The sequence below is a fragment of the Sapajus apella genome, unplaced genomic scaffold (genome assembly GCF_009761245.1).
Source record: "Sapajus apella isolate SASKATOON/1434 unplaced genomic scaffold, GSC_monkey_1.0 scaffold1, whole genome shotgun sequence".
NCBI classification, from domain to species: domain Eukaryota; kingdom Metazoa; phylum Chordata; class Mammalia; order Primates; family Cebidae; genus Sapajus; species Sapajus apella.
In genome coordinates, this window is record NW_022436941.1 from 7,935,322 (window position 1) to 7,955,936 (window position 20,615).

The 20,615-nt window shown below is 37.7% G+C and overlaps 1 protein-coding gene across 4 annotated transcripts in view; it reads left to right on the forward strand.

Moving 5' to 3' along the window:
- Positions 1-20,615, forward strand: part of AFF4 (AF4/FMR2 family member 4) — an 87,182-nt gene that overhangs the window by 54,811 nt on the left and 11,756 nt on the right. For all 4 annotated transcript variants that reach the window (XM_032253487.1, XM_032253680.1, XM_032253643.1 and 1 more), the window contains 8 exons: positions 5,426-5,462; positions 7,718-7,763; positions 10,822-10,876; positions 11,327-11,364; positions 12,076-12,238; positions 12,925-13,842; positions 16,472-16,560; positions 17,181-17,421. In XM_032253487.1, coding sequence (XP_032109378.1) covers positions 5,426-5,462; positions 7,718-7,763; positions 10,822-10,876; positions 11,327-11,364; positions 12,076-12,238; positions 12,925-13,842; positions 16,472-16,560; positions 17,181-17,421 — 1,587 coding nt within the window. The remainder of the gene's footprint in view (positions 1-5,425; positions 5,463-7,717; positions 7,764-10,821; positions 10,877-11,326; positions 11,365-12,075; positions 12,239-12,924; positions 13,843-16,471; positions 16,561-17,180; positions 17,422-20,615) is intronic.

A 20,615-nucleotide genomic window follows, 5' to 3' on the forward strand; every position in this document is an offset into this window, starting at 1 on the left:
AACATGGTGAAACCCCGTCTCTACTAAAACTACAAAAAATTAGCTGGGCATGGTGGCGCGTGCCTGTAGTCCCAGCTACTCAGGAGGCTGAGGCAGGAGAATTGCCTGAACCCGGGAGGCGGAGGTTGTGGTGAGCCGAGATCGCTCCATTGCACTCCAGCCTGGGCAACAAGAGCGAAACTCCGTCTCAAAAAAAAAAAAAAAAAAAAAAATTAATTAAACGCCTTCTCTCTTCAGAGTAAATATGATGTTGGCCGAGTGTGGTGGCTCATGCCTGTAATCCCAGCATTTTGGGAGGCCAAGGTGGGCCCAAGATCACCTGAGATCAGGAGTTCAAGACCAGCCTGGCCAACGTGGAGAAACCCCATCTCTGCTAAAAATACAAAAATTAGCCAGGTGTGGTGGCACACACCTGTAATCCCAGCTACTTGGGAGGCTGAGAGAATCACTTGAACCCAAGAGGCAAAGGTTGCAGTGAGCAGAGATCACTCCATTGCACTCCAGCCTGGGTGACAACTATGAAACTCCATCTCGAAAAAAACAAACAAACAAACAGTGTTTTAACAATGAATGAAGTAACTGCTCCCATAAAAAATATACCCGTTAGGAAAATAACACTTAAAAATAATATTGTCATTGTTTATGTATTTTTAGTTTTTTTGTTACCAATAACCACGGTTACTAAAGTGCAAACTTTAAAGAGCTGAACAAAAAATTCTACTCAGTGGTGTGAGCCTATTTGCTAAAAATATTAAAACGCAAACTTTTAATTAATTTTCCTAAATGATTTATACCAGAGAACATGGAAATCTAATTCAACTTCAGTAGAATCCTTTACATAATGTGCAGGACTGAAAGTTTGGTACTATGATTTAATAAGCATAGTATTTCTTCCATGAGTATAACTATATCTTTGTGGCATCTGTTGAAACCAGATGTCAAAATAAGTCAGTCTTAGTCATACCTTTGTTTTTTGGGTTTTTTTTGTTTTTTTTTTTAACAGTCCAGAGGTCTTTTATTTATTTATTTATTTTTAACAACTATTATGCCATGAATTCATAGGGAATAGGTTCTAGCAGCTCAGGCTCCTTCCCATTGGTTCTCACAAAGTGTGCTTCTCTGGGTGGAGCAGGCTGGTGCTTCAGTTGAAGCCAGGTACCTTTCTTTTTTGCTTCTTTCTTTTTCTGATCATCTTCCTTCACACGTTTTAGGAAGCTATCTCGGCTCTTAGAGTGCTTAATACGCACATTAACTCTCTTGGCAAGAATCTTGCCCTTAACTTGTTTGTTTACAACAATGCCAACAGCATGCTGGGTAACATTGTAGACTCTTCCAGTTTTGCCATGATAACATTTGTGGGGCATTCCTTTTTGAACAGTACCCATTCCCTTGATGTCTACAATATCACCTTTCTTATAGATTCACATAGCCAAAGGAACAACTCCATGTTTTCTAAAAGGCCTAGAGAACATACATCGAGTGCCTCTCTTCTTTCCCTTTGTGTTCGTCATTTTGGCGAATTACTGGAAGATGGTGGTTCCGGCTGAAAGGCTTAGTCATACCTTTGAAGTGTTATATTTTTGTGTGTAAGGAAGGTTTTTGTTGTCATTCATAAATATAATTTAAAAATTAAAAATGTTAAGTTTTATCTTACGCCTTTAAAATTGCAATATATTAACCTTATACATATGTTAGTTAAGTAGTAATGCATACTCTGTACATATTTTGGAGATACAAATGGAAAAATTTCTTAGTAATAGAGTACATGATAAAAAACCTGAAGACAAACTTGTTTAAGCCACAGCTTCTACTCTACTACTACTCTAGTAACCTCATTTTGTATCCTTAACGCCATCCTAGCTTTTGTAAAGCTGTTCTCCACTTAGTAGGCGAGATGGTCTTCACAATATGCAGATATAGTTGCGTGACTCTTCTACTTAATAAGCTGCACACACACAGGTCTTTAATATGGTCTACAAGGTCTGTAAACTGTGTGATGTAGCTTTTTAGGTCTCAGTCTCATGTCTTACCACTCTTTCACCTGTACTTTTTCCTCCCTGTGGGCTACCTTTAAGTTCCTCGTACTAGCTGTGCTCTTCCTTTTAAGCTGGCATTACACCACATGTTTTCTCTCTCCCTACGGCACTTAGCCTATCTCCTCCTTTCCCAGTTTATTTCCTACATATCCTTCAAACTTCAATCTGAATGGCAGGTCCCTCAGGGAAGCCTTTGGTCATCTTCCTGGCTAGATCTCTCTCTCTCTCTCTCTCTCTCTCTCTCTCTCTCTCATACACACAGACACACACAATTACAAACTCAATATAATTCTGCGTATTTGCCCTTTATTGTACTTATCACAGTTGCCATTTTACTTTGATTTGCATGAGTATTTGCAAAGGTAGTCATATTGACATTCAAATAGGTGTTAAGCTCCTTGGGGACAGGGCCCTTGTCAGTTTTTGCTTATTCTGTTTTCTCAGTACTTTGATACATGAGTAAGTATGATGCCAGGGAGTTTGGGTTTCATACTAGGAAAAAACAGAGTCATTGGAGATTCTACGAAAAATAGGCAAGCAGTGATGACACATACTAAGACTTGGGCTGTAGAAGGATAAACTGGAGGCTATAGTTGAGTGAAGGAGAAAGACTAGAGCCAGGAAGATCCATTAGAAGGTCACTGTAGGTAAGAAAGATGAGGACCTGAATCTTTCCTGTTCAAGTGGTCTTGCCTTTGGTGGGTGTTTAAGAGACAGAATCTAGTAGTATTTGGGGACTTTGTCAGAGATAAGACAAAGAAATCAGAGATTACTTGGAATATAGGGCTAATAACTTTTAGACCATTCACCAAGTAAATGAATATTAGACAATAAGCAATTCAAGGAGATAAAGGAATCTTCATTTTATTTTACTTTTGTTATTTGTACAGATGGGGTCTTGATATGTTGCCCAGGCTGGTCTTGAGCTCCTGGCATCAAGCGATTCTTCCACCTTAGCCTCCCAAAGTATTGGGATTACATGTGTAAGCCACCATACCCACCCTGGAATCTTCATTTTAAACAGAAGTCACAAAAGTGACCTCTTGCCTACTGCTTTAGTTACAGTTTTTTCACATACTGAGATGCGATTCACTTACCATCTAATTCACCTGCTTCAAGTGTAGAGTTCAGTAGTTTTGAGTTTATTTGTAAATCATCAACTCAAAAAGAAACTGTACCCTTTAGCTGTTATCCCTCTTTCCCTCTATCCTCCTTCCCACCCTTAAGCAACCACTAGTCTAGTCTACTATAGATTTCCCTGTTGTAAACATTTTATATAAATAGGATAAGGTAGCATGTGGTCTTTTGTGACTAGATTCTTTCACTTAACATTATGTTTTCAAGATTCATCTAAGTTGTAGCATGTAATAGTAGTTCATTCCTTTTTATGGCCAAATACTATTCCAGTGTACGGATGTATGTCACATTTTGTTCGTACATTCATCAGCTGTTGGGCATTTGAGTTGTTTCCACTTTTTGGCTATTATGAATAATGTTGCTATAAACACTTATGTAGAAGTGTTTGTGTAGACATATGTTTATATTTTGTTTGGTTATATACCTAAGAGTGGAATGTCTGGGTCTTCTGGTAACTCTGTGTTAACTTATTTGAGGAACTGCCAGAATGTTTCCAAAGTAGCTATACCATTTCACATTCTCACCAGGGTTCTGATTTTTTCCACATCCCTATCCACACTTGTTAAATCTGTCTTTTTGATTCTAGTCATCCTAGTGGGTGTGAAGTGGTTTGATTTGTATTTCCCTGATGACAAGTGTGAGACATCTTTTCATCTGCTTATTGGCCATTTATATGTCTTCCTTGGGTAAATGTTTATTCAGGTTCTTTTCCTGTTTTTTAATTGGATTGTTTTATTATTGAATTGTAAGAGCTCTTTGTAGTATACTGTGGATACCAGCCCCTTATCAGAGATATCATTTGCAAATATTTTCTCTCATTCTGTGAGTTGTCTTTTCACTTTTTTGATAACATCATTTGAAGCACAGAAGTTCTTAATTTTAATTAAGTCCAGCTTATCTTGCCAAATCCCAGGTCATTTTAGATTTGGCACTATGTTTTCTTCTAAGGATTTTATAGCTCTAGCTTTTACATTTACAGGTCTTTGGTCCATTTTGAATTAGTTTTTTTTATACGGTGTGATATAAAGTCCCAGCTTTATTTTGCCTATGGCTATTCAGTTTTCCCAGCACTATTAAGAGGATGCCATGTAATGGTCTTGGCATCCTCTTGGAAAATCAGTTGACTGTAGAAATAAGTTTTTAATGTTTTTTTAACAGCAACACTATATTTTAGCTTTCCTATTAGTTTAATTGTTCTTTCACAGACAATTCTGTAACTAAAGGAAGATTATGCTTGTTTTTAAGTAGGCTTTTAGGAATATTTGTGTAATTTTAGTGCTACATCTTGTACTCAGACTTAATTTTGAGAAATGCATAGTTTGTACATATGGAACAGCTGTTCTGGTCATGAAAATTGAGTTTGGAAAGCCATGTTTTACTGAGGGTGACATTTTGGTTTCTCACTATTGGTGCTTCCTGAGTGCCAGCCACTATGCTGTTATAGGGCTTACATGGAAGTATATGACCATCTCTTCTTCAAGTTGCTAATGTATATAAAATATTGGGAGCAGGGAGAAGGAGGTAGTAAAATGATAAGGAAATATTCATATGGGGTTTTTTAGTCTATAAAAGTGGTGAGGTTTTTTTTTTGGGGGGGGTTGGTTTTTTGAGATGGAGTCTTGCTCTGTCACCAGGCTGGAGTGCAGTGGCATGATCTCGGCTCACTGTAACCTCCACCTCCTGGATTCAAGTGATTCTTCTGCCTCAGCCTCCTGAGTAGCTGGGACTATAGCCACGTGCCACCATACCTATCTAATTTTTGTATTTTTTAGTAGAGATGGGGTTTCACCATATTGGCCAGGATGGTCTTGATCTCCTGACCTCGTGATCTGCCCACCTCGGCCTCCCAAAAAAGTGGAATGCTTTTAATGAATAAAGGTTATGCAGCTATTTTCACCTAGTACACTGTCTTCAGTATTACCTTTAGTTTTAAATAAAGTGTTTTCTTAAAACCAAGATTTTTAAATTGAATTTACTTTCTAAAGGGCTCCGAATAAGAATATGACTACAATGGATGCTGCTGAAAGAATTGAATGATAAAGATTATTAGGTGGCTTAATTCTTTTTGTATTAATCTCTGGGAAAGTCCATTATTGATCACAAAATTGCCAAAGCTGATCAGACAGGATCATTATATTCTTTCTGTGCTTTTTCAAGTACTTGAAGTGTTTTTATATAATTTAAGCATTCTTCACTAATTAACCTTTCTTTTTTAGTGTCACTTTGTATAATATTATGTTCCTTTTTCTTAGGAGTCTCAGCAGTCCAATTTTGGCCCTGGAGAACAAAGTGAGTATTTCTTTCCCTCTTGGTTTTTCAAATTAAGCTATTTATTGAACATTCAGCTTTCATGGTCATACCATATATAATTTTGATAATAACTTTACATGTCATATCTTTTTTCATTTTTCTTTTTCTTTTTTTTTTTTCCTGGAATGTAGTGGTGTGGTCGTAGCTCACTGCAGCCTCCATCTCCAGGTCTCAAGTGATCCTCCTGCCTCAGCCTTCTGAGTAGCTGGGACTTCGGGAACATGCCACCATGCCTGGCTGATTTTTTAAATTTTTCATAGAGGTAGGGTCTCACTATGTTGCTCAGGCTGGTCTCGAACTCCTGAGTTCAAGTGATCCACGCACCTCGCCTCCCAAAGTGTTGGGATTACTGGTGTGAGCCACCACACCCTCATATACTGATTTTTATGATCTAATGAGTAGTAATGGGTTGAGCTGAAAAATTGTTATGCTTTAAAAAATTCAAGAACTGTAGGTCATTGGAGATCAACATACACTACTTTTGTTAAGTATTTGAACTAATAGTTAGTGAACACAATTTGATGGGCACCTCATAAACTCAAGAGTCATTCTTTCTTTTAACTTTCTTCATGAAGATACTTGGTTCTATGATGGTAAAGTGCCACACAGGAAGGGGTCATTTTATTTAGCTGACCATGTCTCTTTTCTTCTTATATTTGTACGTTCCCTGTTTATTCTTCCTTGGTTTTCTGATCTGGGTAGAAAGTCCTCTGCCTGCTATACCCTCACCTTTGCCCTTACTCTTTTGGCCTGTCAGAAGAACTTCTAGGGAAGATAGTCTTAGGGAATTCAAATCGGTTCCAAGAGACTGTGGTTGTGTAGACTGAGAGTGGTAAGATCAGGAACCATTGCAAATGTGTGGGCTTCACCATATACCTCGGTAACAAGATAGGTATTCTTTTTGCCAAGAGCAGTAACTTCTTAATTAAGGTAGATTTATACTAGTCATAAGGTATTTTGGAAAATGAAAATGTGGAACTTTTTGATCCTTGATTTGTTATCTTCAGTGATCTTAATGCAGAGGTAAAACTAGAAGAATACCTCTTTTGATGTATGCTTTTCTTTATCTATATATCCATTTCTTAGTTCCACCATAAAGGCTGTAGCTACAAGAAAAAGGGACCTGACATTGTTAATATGCAGAAAATAGCTAGATGTAGGCCAGAAAATTTACATTTTCTCTCTTCTTTTTATTTCCTTTTTCTCAGCTTGTTTTTTATAGTCGTCATCTTTTAAGAATATTTCATTCTTCTACTCCTCTCCCATTCTCTTTCCTAAAAGCTGTTCACAAATGGGATTATAAGCTGCCTCTACTCATTATTACTTTGTGTTTTTCACTTTGTTTTAGAGCTATTTCTATATCAGTATAAAGCTCTAGCTCATTCTTTTAACCTTAAAATTGTTTTATAATATGAAAGTATCTGGCTGGGAACGGTGGCTCACACCTGTAATCCCAGCACTTTGGGAGGCCAGGGAAGGCAGATCATGAGGTCAGCAGTTCAAGATCAGCCTGGCCAATATGGCGAAATCCTACCTCTACTAAAAATACAAAGATTAGCTGGGTGTGGTGGCGGGTGCCTGTAATCCCAGCTACTTGGTAGACTGAGACAGGAGAATCGCTTGAACCCGAGACGGAGGTTGCAGTGAGCCAAAATTGTGCCGTTGCACTCCAACCTGGGTAACAAGAGCAGGCATAATTTATTTCACTTTATCATAATTTATTGCCAAGAGCAGTAACTTCTTAATTAAGGTAGATTTATACTAGTTATAAGGTATTTTGGGAAATTATGCTTTCTTTATCTGTATATCCATTTCTTAGTTCCACCTTAAATATTGACGGACATTTTTTTTTTCCAGTTTTTGCTGTTACAAACCATGCTATGAAAACATTCCCGTGTGTGTGTGTGTGTGTGTGTGTGTGTCAAGGTTATGCCTGTAATGTAAATTCCTTATATTAGAATTACTAAGTCAGTTAGCAGTGTAGTTATAGTATATTACCAGATTGCCCTCCAAGAAGATAGTATGAGTTTACAGTCCTACCAGCAACAGGAATGCATGCTTATTTCCCCTGTAGTATCTCATATTATTGGGCTTGAAGGTGTTACCTGTTTGGTGGATGAAGAACTATATTTCATTGTTTGATTTACATTTATTTGAGGGTAGATATTTTATATAGACATTTTACAGTCTAAATAGCCATACTTTAGTTGCTCACTTCATTGTTTTTGTTCCAGAAAGATATAATCCTTCTAAAACTTCAAATGGGCACCAGTCTAAATCGTAAGTTTATTGCTTAATAAGTTTCATGTTTATCATTTTTATAAAAGTTACCTGTAATATCTGGGGGAGTTTTTTTGTTTGTTTGTTTTGAGACGGAGCCTCGCTCTTTCGCCAGCTGGAGTGCAGTGGCGCAATCTTGGCTCACTGCAACCTCTGCCTCCCGGGTTCAAGCAATTCTCCTGCCTCAGCCATCCAAGTAGCTGGGACTACAGGCGCACGTCACCAAGCCCAGCTAATTTTTGTATTTTTAGTAGAGCCAGGGTTTTACCGTGTTGGCCAGGATGGTCTTGATTGCTTGACGTTGTGATCCACTTGATGTCACGATCCACCTGCCTTGGCCTCCCAAAGTGCTGGGATTACAGGCGTGAGCCACCGCGCCTGGCTATATCTGGGTATTTTTAACAATATTTAGAAATATTGAGGCTGGGCGAGGTGGCTCACAACTGTAATCCCAGCATTTGGCAGGCCAAGGCTGGTGGATCCTGTGAGGTCAGGAGTTCGAGACCAGCCTGGCCAATGTGGTGAAACCCCTTCCTACTAAAAATAAAAAATTAGCCAGGCTTGGTGGTGGTGCCTGTAATCCCAGCTACTTGGAAGGCTGAGGCAGGAGAATCACTTGAACTTGGAAGGCTGAGGTTGTAGGGAGCTGAGATTACACCACTTTACTCCAGCCTGGACCACAGAGTGATACTCAGTCTCAAAATTAAAAAATAAAATAAATATTGATCTTTTAAGGCATGAGCATGCAAACTTTTATGTAAAGGGTCAGATAGTGAAATATTTAGGCTTTCAGAGCCACATAGTCTGTGTTTTAACTGCTCAGCTCTGCCACTGTAATATGAAAGCAGCTGTAGACCATATTCCAGCCACACTCTTTATAACAATGTGGCAGGTTGGATTTGGCTTGTGGCCACAGTTTGCCTGCCTCTGCTCTGAGATAATTTTTTTTTTCTCATCTGAGAGTTGCAGGTGTATGTTTTTGTGTGTATATTCCTAATTTGTATTTAGTAAAGAAGTCATAAAATAGAAAAAGACATGATTTTTCTTTAAGCCAAGCCCTTCATTTAACCACTAGATTAAGTAACAAATGTAGTTTGTACTGTCTTTAAGTTTTCTTATTTTTATTTTGTTGGTAGATCCAGGAATATATTTTTAAAAATGTAACAGGGTAATGTATTGGATGAAAACAAATTCCAACTTAAAAAATGAATTCCTGAGACTGCAAGTTAACTCAGTGATTAAAGTTCTAAAGAAACAGTGACTATAGTGCCAGCTTTCTATGCCACAGTCACAAACTACTGTGATGCCCCGAGCCTGGTAGCACTTCAGCTGAACATAAGAACTAAGAATGAAAATACATGAACACAAGAAGCACCCCCCCACACTGAAAAATTCAAATTATATTCCTGTTATCATATTTATTTGTATGTAAAGAACTGCTCTGTACTTACATATTTGTACCTATCACTTTGGTTGCTAAGGGAACAAAAGTGTGTGCAGGGCCTTGAGCAGTCTGGTAAAAGCTTTGACATATTCACATGTGTAAACAAGTTCATTGAGCTGCCATTATTAAATCATAAGGGCTGAGAGAATTCAGAGTAAGTACATTTCCTTAGAGGAAAATCAGTCATAGAGATAGACGTACTCAGCCCTTGCCTGAAAGAAAACTCTTTTTTCCCTGTTCCATTTAATTGGGCCTGTTTTAAAAATCATCTGGTTACTTTATTTCAAGGTGATCTTTTATATGTTATATTTTGAACTTAGGGTCAGGTACAGAAATGTAGGTTAAACTTTGATGGGGAAAGTACAAGTAGTTATTAGAGTGAAAGATTTCCTTCCCGCTGATTGGAGATAGTCATGAAATTTTAAGAAAGGTAATGGAATTACTGGTAATGAGAAATTAGACCTTTTTCTAGTTGTAGTTCTCCCTAAGCTTTGTATTAATTTTTCCTCCTCTGTAAAAAGATAAGAAATGTTTTGTGGGCTGTGTAGACAATTTTAAGTTTAATTGTTTTGATTTTACATCTTTAATTTTACTTTCAAAAACAAATTCCAGAAACTGTTAGCTTTTAGTATTTGTGTATGTGTTTTAATTGATTTGAATTTTGCTCAAGGGAGACTCTGGAACTTGGGCGGTTTTATTTTTGTTTTTGTTTTTGAGACAGTCTTGCTCTGTCACCCAGGCTGGAGCTCAGTGATGGGATATCAGCTCACTGCAACCTCCAGCTCCCAGGTTCAAGCAATTCTCCTCCTACCTCAATCTCCTGAGCAGCTGGAATTATAGGCACTCACCACCACCCCCAGCTAATTTTTGTATTTTTAGTAGAGACGAGGTTTTACCATGTTGACCAGGCTAGTCTCACTCCTGACCTCAGGTGATTTGCTCACCTCGGCCTCCCTAAGTGCTGGGATTATAGGTGTGAATCACTGCACCCAGCCAGAACTTAGGAGTTTTAAAAACATGTACATAGTCATTGCTGCTATAAAGCCAAGGCTTTTACCTGAAATTTTTATTTATAGAGGGCAATTTCTTTCATAGCAATGCATTTATGAAGTAAAACTTTGGCTTAGGAAACTGTTCTGGTTTTCACAGTTACCCAGTTGTTAACAGTTACACTAACCTCTCTTTGTGGAACATAGGGTACAAAGAAAGAATTGCTTGATGCTTTCATTTTGTCTTCCTTCTTTTTAGGACTTATATCTCTCTAGTGGATTGTTGGGTATGGCTGTGTTAATTTTTAATAATGAATATGTGTGTGCACAATTAAAGGAAAAATTAGAGATTACAGAACTGAATATAAGAGTTTATAGAAAGTTGCTTTTGTTTAATTAGAAAAGGTGAATATTTTATTCACGGGAAGGTTAGAGCTTATGAGATAGTTAAATTCCTTGATTCTCAATTTTGAGACTGAATCAAACTAGATAGAATAAGACTTACTGGTGTTTTGTTTTTTGGTTGAATCTTTGGCTACCACAGTGATTGTTTCTAGAATTTAGTACTTTGGCATACCATGTAAACTGTTCCAAAAATAATAATCCTTTCTGCCTTTTCTCTTAGTATGTTAAAAGATGACTTAAAACTGAGCAGCAGTGAAGACAGTGATGGGGAACAGGTATGTCTACTATTGTATTATTTTGCCAGTCTCATGTAGTATATTTTCATTGTATCTTATAAAAATGATAATTGAATAATGCATTTATTACTTAAAATAAGTTTCTTCTAATAAGCTTTCTGACACTGGAATGTTGTAGTTTTCCTCTCTGTATTTAAATCTCCATTTTTTTCTTATATTTTTTTTAAAAATTGGGTTTTCCTCACATTTATTATGGATCAGAACATACTCATGAAGCAGTAGATCATTGACAATAATAACTATTAACAAAGCTTTTGATCTTATACTGGCAATTCAGTTACTCTTTAGGTAAAAACAGTATAAGTGTTAATTAGGCATTGTTGCATAGAGAATCCAGTTTTTTTTGTTAAGAGTTCAGATATTATTCACACGAAGCAAATAGAATACTTTCTATTCATTCACAGATTCCTTCTTCTGCTTTAATTTTAGGATTGTGATAAGACAATGCCGAGGAGCACACCAGGAAGGTGAGCATCCTTTGCTTTTATCTTTTATTGGTAAGAGTTGGATCAGCCTGATAACATTTGTAGGGGTATAATAAGTGGCCTTAAAAGTAAATATCAGTTTTGATAGTAGTTGTACAACTCTGTAAATTAACTAAAAATAATTGAGTTATACACTTAAAGTAGGTGGTTTGTATATTATACCTCAAACTGTTTTTAAAAGGGGAGAATTAATAGCTAAGCAGCACATCAGAAACTTTTAAAAGGAATTATTCATTTCATTTACAGTGAAGTTCTGGATTCATAAAATTTTAAGAGTCTAACAAAGAGTAAACATTTTAAAGAGAGTTGTGGTTGGGTGTGGTGGCTGACGCCTGTAATCCCATCAGTTTGAGAGGCCAAGGCGGGCATATCACCTCAAGTCAGAAGTTTGAGACCCGCCTGACCAATATGGTGAAACTCTGCCTCTACTAAAAATACAAAAACTAGCTGGGCATGGTGGCAGGTGCCTGTAGTCCCAGCTACTCAGGAGGCTAAGAGAAGAATTGCTTGAACCCGGGAGGTGGAGGTTGGAGTGAGCTGAGGATCATGCCACTGCACTCCAGCCTGGGTGACAGAGTGAGACTCTGTCTCAAAAAACAAAACAAAACAAGAAAGTTGGTTGTCAGATTTGGATGTTTTCCTGTTGTCAATGTAAAATAAACTTTGGACATTTGTATGTTTCATCTCTTTTAGTAACTCTGAACCTTCACACCATAATAGTGAAGGAGCAGATAACTCCAGGGATGATTCTAGTAGCCACAGTGGATCTGAAAGCAGCTCTGGATCTGACTCAGAGAGTGAAAGTAGTTCCAGTGACAGTGAGGCAAATGAGCCATCCCAGAGTGCATCTCCCGAGGTGAGACAGAGAGAGGGGCTACCTTCCATAGGCCCTCTCAGGATTCTTGGTGATGTCCATTTAAGACCTGATTTAAATATAAAAGGTAAAGGAAAGAAGATTCCATATTCTGACAAAAAGAAATTGTACTGTGTACCTTGGAGGAAACATACGGTTCCGTGTTGTTTGAGGAAATTTGGTCTAGATTAGGAACTGCTTGGCATCATATTACAGGTCACTAAAATATTGTGTATCTTTAGTTTGGTCTTTATTTTTATGATTCAACATGGTAATTGATGTTCTGTAGTTACAAAGAACATCCTGTTGTTGATAAAAAGCATCTTATATAATACAATTTTAGTATAGCTTGTTAAATTGCAGTTGAAAATCTCTTTGTACCTACATCATTTCTTTACTTTTTAGAATTAAATATTCTGTATGGTCATTTGTAATTATGCTTTTGAAATTGGATTCTTGAATGGGAATATTTTAATTTAAAGGTTGTATATAACATTAAGCTTATCTTCTCATTCAGATGATAAGAGCTAATAGTCAATATGCAGCCCTTTGCTTTGGTTCATAGAGAATCATGGCAAGTAAATGCTTTTGTTGCTTGAGGCAATTGTAGTTTTTGTCTTCTTTGAGGTTATAAAGGAGGGAGAAAGCTTCAGTATTGACAAAAGCATACATATTTCTCTGTTTTTCAGCCTGAACCCCCGCCAACAAACAAGTGGCAACTTGATAATTGGCTGAATAAGGTGAACCCACATAAAGTGTCACCTGCTTCTTCAGTGGACAGTAACATCCCATCATCTCAAGGTTACAAAAAGGAAGGCCGAGAGCAGGGCACTGGGAATAGCTACACTGATACAAGTGGACCTAAAGAAATGAGTTCCGCTACTCCTGGACGAGACTCCAAAACCATCCAAAAGGGATCAGAAAGTGGGCGTGGGAGGCAGAAATCTCCTGCTCAGAGTGACAGCACAACACAGAGAAGAACTGTAGGCAAAAAACAACCCAAAAAGGCTGAGAAGGCAGCTGCTGAAGAGCCTCGTGGAGGCCTGAAGATAGAAAGTGAAACCCCTGTAGACTTGGCTAGCAGTATGCCCTCCAGCAGACACAAAGCAGCCACCAAAGGCTCAAGGAAACCCAATATAAAGAAGGAGTCTAAGTCTTCCCCTCGACCGGCAGCAGAGAAAAAGAAATATAAGTCAACAAGTAAATCTTCCCAGAAATCAAGGGAAATCATAGAAACAGATACCTCATCCTCAGACTCGGATGAAAGCGAGAGCCTTCCTCCTTCCTCACAGACTCCTAAGTACCCCGAGAGTAATAGGACTCCTGTTAAACCCTCCTCAATAGAGGAAGAAGATAGCTTTTTTCGGCAACGAATGTTCTCTCCTATGGAAGAGAAGGAACTTCTTTCACCCCTCAGTGAGCCTGATGACAGGTATCCACTTATTGTGAAGATTGACCTGAATCTTTTGACTAGAATACCAGGAAAGCCTTACAAAGAAACAGAGCCACCCAAGGGGGAAAAGAAAAATGTGGCAGAAAAACACACGAGAGAGGCCCAGAAACAACCCTCAGAAAAAGTTTCCAACAAAGGCAAGAGGAAGCATAAGGTGTGTGAAGGGTTTTTATTGTTTGTTTTGAAACATCAGAATCTGAAATGCCACCTCAAAATCTGAAATGCTGTGGAAATCTCAGTAAGCCACAAAGTAACAAGGTGGGTCATAAGCTGTGAAGGAAAATAGTGGGCAAGTCCAAGGCCCAATTGAGGCTACATATGGAGCAGTCTTTTGAGGACTTCTTTGTTTCTGCCTGTGTCCTTCAGTAAAGCAGGATAGTTGCTAATGAAATAAGAAATGAGCCAGTGCTTTTTAGCATGTGCTGGCCAGTGTAAGGGTCAGAGAGCAGCATCTTGCAAACAGGCCTTTGTAACATTCTCAACATTTTGGTTGTAGGTGTTTTTAGTTTGGATATGTACCCTCCAGGTTGTTATAATCCCTACCATTCTTTTCTGTCTTACACCCAAACCAAGTCACACTTTTAACATAAGTAATTCTGATTTCAGCTACAAAAAAAAAAATTGATTTACAAATTTTGACATATCCTTAAGAATTCCACTAATCTGCTGTGCACCTCTGTGCCCCAGCTTCTTTTCCTTAACAAAGGTCAGAACTAAAAATACTGCTGGCACATAGCCAACTCTCATCCCTAAATATCTCTAAGGTAATTTTGGATGTAGAGGCAAATTTGTACATTTAAGTTTTCTTAGAGGAAATGTGAAAACTCACACGTGTCTATGATCAGAGGATAATAGTCATATAATGAAGAGATCTGAATCACTTACACATATAGAGATGCTTTGGGAAAAACAGCCTGATCTTTTCAGCTCTAGTGAGGAATTTTTAGGAGAACGTAAAGTTTTAAGTAGTCTGTATCAAAGAATAATATAATTTCCCCTGATACCTGTATATGATTGTGAAAGACTAAAAGTTAAGCTTGAGTAGGTGAACAGATAGGTACCTGACGGCCGGGCGCGGTGGCTCAAGCCTGTAATCCCAGCACTTTGGGAGGCCGAGGCTGGTGGATCACGAGGTCCAGAGATCGAGACCATCCTGGTCAACATGGTGAAACCCCGTCTCTACTAAAAATACAAAACATTAGCTGGGCATGGTGGCGCGTGCCTGTAATCCCAGCTACTCAGGAGGCTGAGGCAGGAGAATTGCCTGAACCCAGGAGGCGGAGGTTGCGGTGAGCCGAGATCGCGCCATTGCACTCCAGCCTGGGTAACATGAGTGAAACTCCGTCTCAAAAAAAAAAAAAAGAAAAAAAAAAAAAAGATAGGTACCCAAATGGCCTTACCAATAAACTTAGAACACAAGAACCAATCTAGTTGACCTGAGAATCCTAGATACTACAGGGAGAGTAGAGCACTTTCTTAAAATGAAGTGAGATATTTTCTACTCTCCTTTTCATAAAACCACAGTGCCATGTGCAGATGATATATATTAAGAGAAATTAGAATAATACCTCACTACTTTTTGAATCTTTAAAAATTGAAATTGTCCACATTATTTGAATTTCTAGAAAACCAAAGCTTACTACTGTCCATACTGTGACTAATGAGTTTTATTATGTTGTGGTAGAATATTTACATTCTCGTGCCCTGATATTTGAAGCAAAAGGAAAACTTAGATTCATTTAGAAAAATAACATTGGCAGTGAGTGGGCCCACCAATTGTGTTTTCCATCAGAAAGTTTTTTCAGTCATTAGGCTGGGCTATAATCAAAAGTATGGACCATAACAAATGTTGGCAAAGTTGTCAAAAAGTTGGAACTTTGAGACAGTGCTGGTGAGAATGGAAATGATGACACTGCTTTGGAACATAGTTTGGTTGTTACTGAAAAAGTTAAACATAGAATTGCCTTTTGACCTGCAGTTGTACTCCTAGGTATACATCCAAGAGAAATGAAAACATATGCCCACACAAAAACTTATACTTGAATATTCATAGTAGCATTATTCATATTAGCCAAAAAGTGGAGACAACCCAGATGGCCATCACTTGATGAATGACTAAACGAAATGAATAAATTCTATGCAGTGTAATACTGTTTAGCCATAAATGAGAATGCAGTACTGATCCATGCTGCAACATGGATGAACTTTAAAAATGTTACACTAAATGAAAGGAGAGCCAGTCACAAAAGGTCACATATATTGAATGATACCATTTTCCTGAAGTGTCTAGAATAGGCAAATCCATAATGATGAAATGTGGATTGCCAGTATCTTGGGGAGGAGGAGATGGGCAGAGACTGCTAATGGGTATAGAGTATCTTTTCAGGATAAGAAAAATATTTTAAAATTCATTGTGGTGATGGTTGTTCAACTCTGTGAATATACCAAATGTTATGGAATTGTGCACTTCTAAAGAGTGAATTTTACGTTATATAAATCATATCTTAATTATAGTTTCACAGATGCCACCCCCAAATCATTACACCGAAAAGATGCCATCTTAGACACTGTAGGAAATCTGTTTTAGTCTATCTAAAATAGGAGACCTCAGCCTTAAAACTTAACCTCTTTCAATATTATTTAAATGAATTATTGTACTTCTCTTTTATTTTCTTTCTGATGTCTTATCAGGGATAAACTCTTTATGGGTAGCTAGTGCTGGAAGCTGAAGTTAGTTGAATAAAAATCAGACCTAGTAGCCACGGTTTCTATTTTTCATCTAGAATGAAGACGATAGCCGAGCCAGTGAGAGCAAGAAACCCAAAACGGAGGACAAGAATTCAGCAGGCCATAAGCCATCCAGCAACAGAGAGTACGTCCCCAAAACATGTTGCATGCTAGTGTTGTTAATATATGTGTATCACTTGATGCTGGGTACTTTCTAACATGCTCTGAGTGTTCCTTTTAGTAAATGGGTGTCATATAAATGCACACACATAACATATGGCAAATAGTGGGAGCTTTTGCTTTTAGCTAATAGGGATGGGCAACATTTAAAATTTAATTAGTTCTTCCTTTATTTTTTATTGGGGGTAGGGGTGAGTATGGGGGGAGAATTAAAATAAAGCTATGCCACTTTCTGGTTAGATGGCACACTTACTTATAATTTCCAAGAGACTAGTTGCCAACTTATGAGTAGTAATCTCTTCATTCACCATTCATCAATTTGTTCATTCATTCAACCAATATTTATTGAGTCCTTACTGAGTGGTAGGTCATATTTTTGGCACTGCATATACAACCACGGGAATAAAAACAGACAAGATAGCTACCCTCATGGAATTTACAGTTTTATTTTGTTTTACAGAAATCATGTGTCCTAGTAATGAAATGGGGAAAAACAGATTTGTCTTGAAAGCAAAGAGAACTGGAAAAATCCGTCACCTCTGTGTCACTGTGTGGAGAAATGAGGGCATTTGTTTTATTTGGCAGGTCATCTAAGCAGAGTGCTGCAAAAGAAAAGGATTTGTTGCCTTCTCCCGCTGGGCCTGTTCCTTCAAAAGATCCAAAAACAGAGCATGGCTCTAGGAAGAGGACTATTAGTCAGTCTTCTTCCTTAAAGTCAAGCAGTAACAGCAACAAGGAGACAAGTGGCAGCAGCAAAAACAGTTCTTCTGCATCCAAGCAGAAGAAGACTGAAGGGAAGACTTCCAGTAGCTCCAAGGAGGTTAAGGTAAAGTGTTAGGGGCTGGGGCTTTTGAAAATCACTCAGCTTGCCATATGACTTCTCCAAGGTGACACTGCTTTGAAATTATTGTAACATCTCAATAAATATATAGGCCTATGCCTTTTATCCTCTCTATATAATAATACTGATTGATGAATACAGTGATGTGAGACTGTGAAAGCAGTAAGTCAGCTGGTCACATGCACATTGAAATAAAAACCCCTGGGTGCAGTGGCTCATACCTGTAGTACCAGCTATTTGGGAGGCTAAGATGGAAGGATCACTTGAGGAATTTGAATCCAGCCTGGGCAACGTGATGAGACCCTGTCTCTAAGAACTTTAAAATTGGAAAAATAAAGGTAGAAACCAGTAATTGGAAAAGTTGGTTATGGAAGTTTTTAAAATAAGAACTAAATGGTTTTAGCTGCTAAGATTGAGTTCTTGTATTTTGTTTGAAGTAGACTTTGAGTTTCTCAGAATTAGACTTTACAAACAAGTTATACTATGGAAGGTGACAAAGCAATCATTTGCCTTTGATTCATTAAATAGAAAAAGAAATCTTTAGCTAAGTTAGCACTGTAATTATTTCTAATTATTATTCCTAGGATAGTCACAATGTAGGGGAATATTCTTCATGTTTATGGATGGAGATTTGGATCAAAGAAGCTTTTTCAAGGCTGTACTTTAATTGACTTACCCTCAATTTGTTTACCACGTTCTTTGCATTGCTTTCTAAACTGTTTACAAATTTACTCAAATCAGAAAATACCTATTATTTAGTAAGCAAAGGTTTGAGAGTTGAAAAATAAGACTGCTTAAAGCTATTAGTTATATTGATTAAATGTGGTAAAATAAACATTTTTAAATTAAGATTATTTTAATTAACAAATTCTCAAATCAAAATACCCATTTTCTCTAGCTGAACAACCTCCTTCTGTAGTAGTTCAGTGTTAGCACAAGGTGCTTAAGACCTTGACTCTTATATTGGCCCTGCTTCATTGCTCCAGTTCTCCATCTCCCTGCTGATGGTTTTTCTCCACTTTCCATCCTTTAACTGTAGAATCTGAGGCCTCATGTCTTGAAACCTGCTATTGCTTTGTTAAAAAAAAAAATGTATTAAGTGAGCTCTCCTGCTCATTTGGCTTCTGCTGTCTCACAGGTAAAAATCACTGTGTACGCTTCTAACACACATTAGAAGGGAGTTTTGGTCGGGCGTGGTGGCTCACGCCTGTAATCCCAGCACTTTGGGAGGCCAAGGCGGGCGGATCACAAGGTCAAGAGATCGAGACAATCCTGACCAACATGGTGAAACCCCGTCACTACTAAAATTACAAAAATTAGCTGGGCGTGGTGGTGCGTGCCCGTAGTCCCAGCTACTCAGGAGGCTGAGGCAGGAGAATCGCTTGAACCCGGGAGGCGGAGGTTGCAGTGAGCCGAGATCGCACCACTGACTCCAGCCTGGCGACAGAGCAAGACTCCGTCTCAGGAAAAAAAAAAAAAGAAGGGAGTTTCTTTAAGAAGTTTGTCAGCTTCTTGAAAGCACGGATTTGTGTCTTACTTATTTTGTGTTTTATCTAGTACTTAACTTGCTGGGTAATGAGGAAATATTTGTTGGATCAAATGTAGTCATTTGGGACTCTGTTGTTTTCAACAAAATATAGAATAGGTCCTTACCACTTTGATTTCAATTGTTCTTGGGACTTAAAGTAATTGAAGTTAATATTTGTCAGTCTTGACAATTTCCAAGTTAGGCAGTGACATTTGAGTTTATTAGAGAAAAATCTGTAATTTAGTTAGGTAATATGCTAATTTTTATTCTATCAATGAAAGAAAAATTAGATCTGGAAAACCAACATTACACATAATTTTTATGTAAGAAAACTATGTTTAAATATCTGGAAACTTTTATTTTCAGAAATCCTCTGAAAAGCAAATCTAAATGTAGGTCCTTAGGGGGTCTATTTATGAAATATAGAGGGAGCCAGGCATGGTGGCTCACGGCCTGTAATTCCAACAGTTTGGGAGGCTGGCTGGAGGATCACTTGAGCCCAGGAGGTTGAAGCCACAGTGAGCCATGATTGCACCACTACACTCCAGCCAGGGTAACAAAGTGAGATCCTGTCTCAAATAAATAAATAAAACAGAGGGAAAGCTATCCTAATAATGTTACAGTATCACGTAATATTCAGAAGGCCATTTCAAAGTACAATTATGTATTTAAATTTTTTATATGTTTTATATAAATATAAAAAATTTTATATTATTGGGTAAAGTTATGTATTATTGGGTTTTCTAATGTTGAAATATCCATGCATTCCTGGAATAAACTCCACTTGTTAATGGTGTTTCATTATGGAAAAATGTATATTTGTTTTATTGAAGATAGGGCTGGATGGGAGGCAATTGAGAGAGAGTCGTAGTTCTCTGGAATAAATTCCACTTGTCTATGGTGTTTTATTGTAGAAAAATGTGTATTCATTTTATTAAAAATAGGGCAGGATGGGAGGCAGTTGAGAGGGAATCATATAGGGCTATATTGAAAGGAGGCAGAGCAGACACGTAGCCAGGTGCAGTGGTACATGCCTACTATCCTGGCTACTCAGGAGGCTGAGGTATGAGGATCACTTGAGCCTAGGAGTTTGAGACCAACCTGGGCAACATAGCAAGACCCCATCTCAAAAAAAAAAAAAAAGACATGTGGATGGGAGGCAGAATAAAGTTTAAGAAAGTAGCTAGGCTTTTGAAGACTGACAATTCTGAAGTTAAAACTCAAATTCTAGGAATGCCACTTAAAACCTGTTTGAACTTAGACAAGTTACTCAACCTCCTTGAGACTGCTTTTTCATTTTATCTTTATAGCAGTACTTATTTCCTAAGGTGGTTGAGGGATTAAAAACAGTGCTAAGAACTTAGTTAACTTAGTGTCTGGTAAGTAATAAGCACATAATAAACATTAGGTGCTATTAATATTATTGCTGTTTTCATTGACGAGTAACTACCAATAAATTTTGCCGTAAGTAGTGCTGCCATTTTGGTATTAGGTTTTGTCTTCCTTATGTTTTAACAACTGCCTAGACCAGTGCCTGGCATATAGTAGACCCTTATATAAATATTAGAATGAATATTACAGGTATATAAAATGGACCCATTGTTTTTTTAAAAAAAGTTTACATTATGAAGTTTATAAAAGTTTTATAACA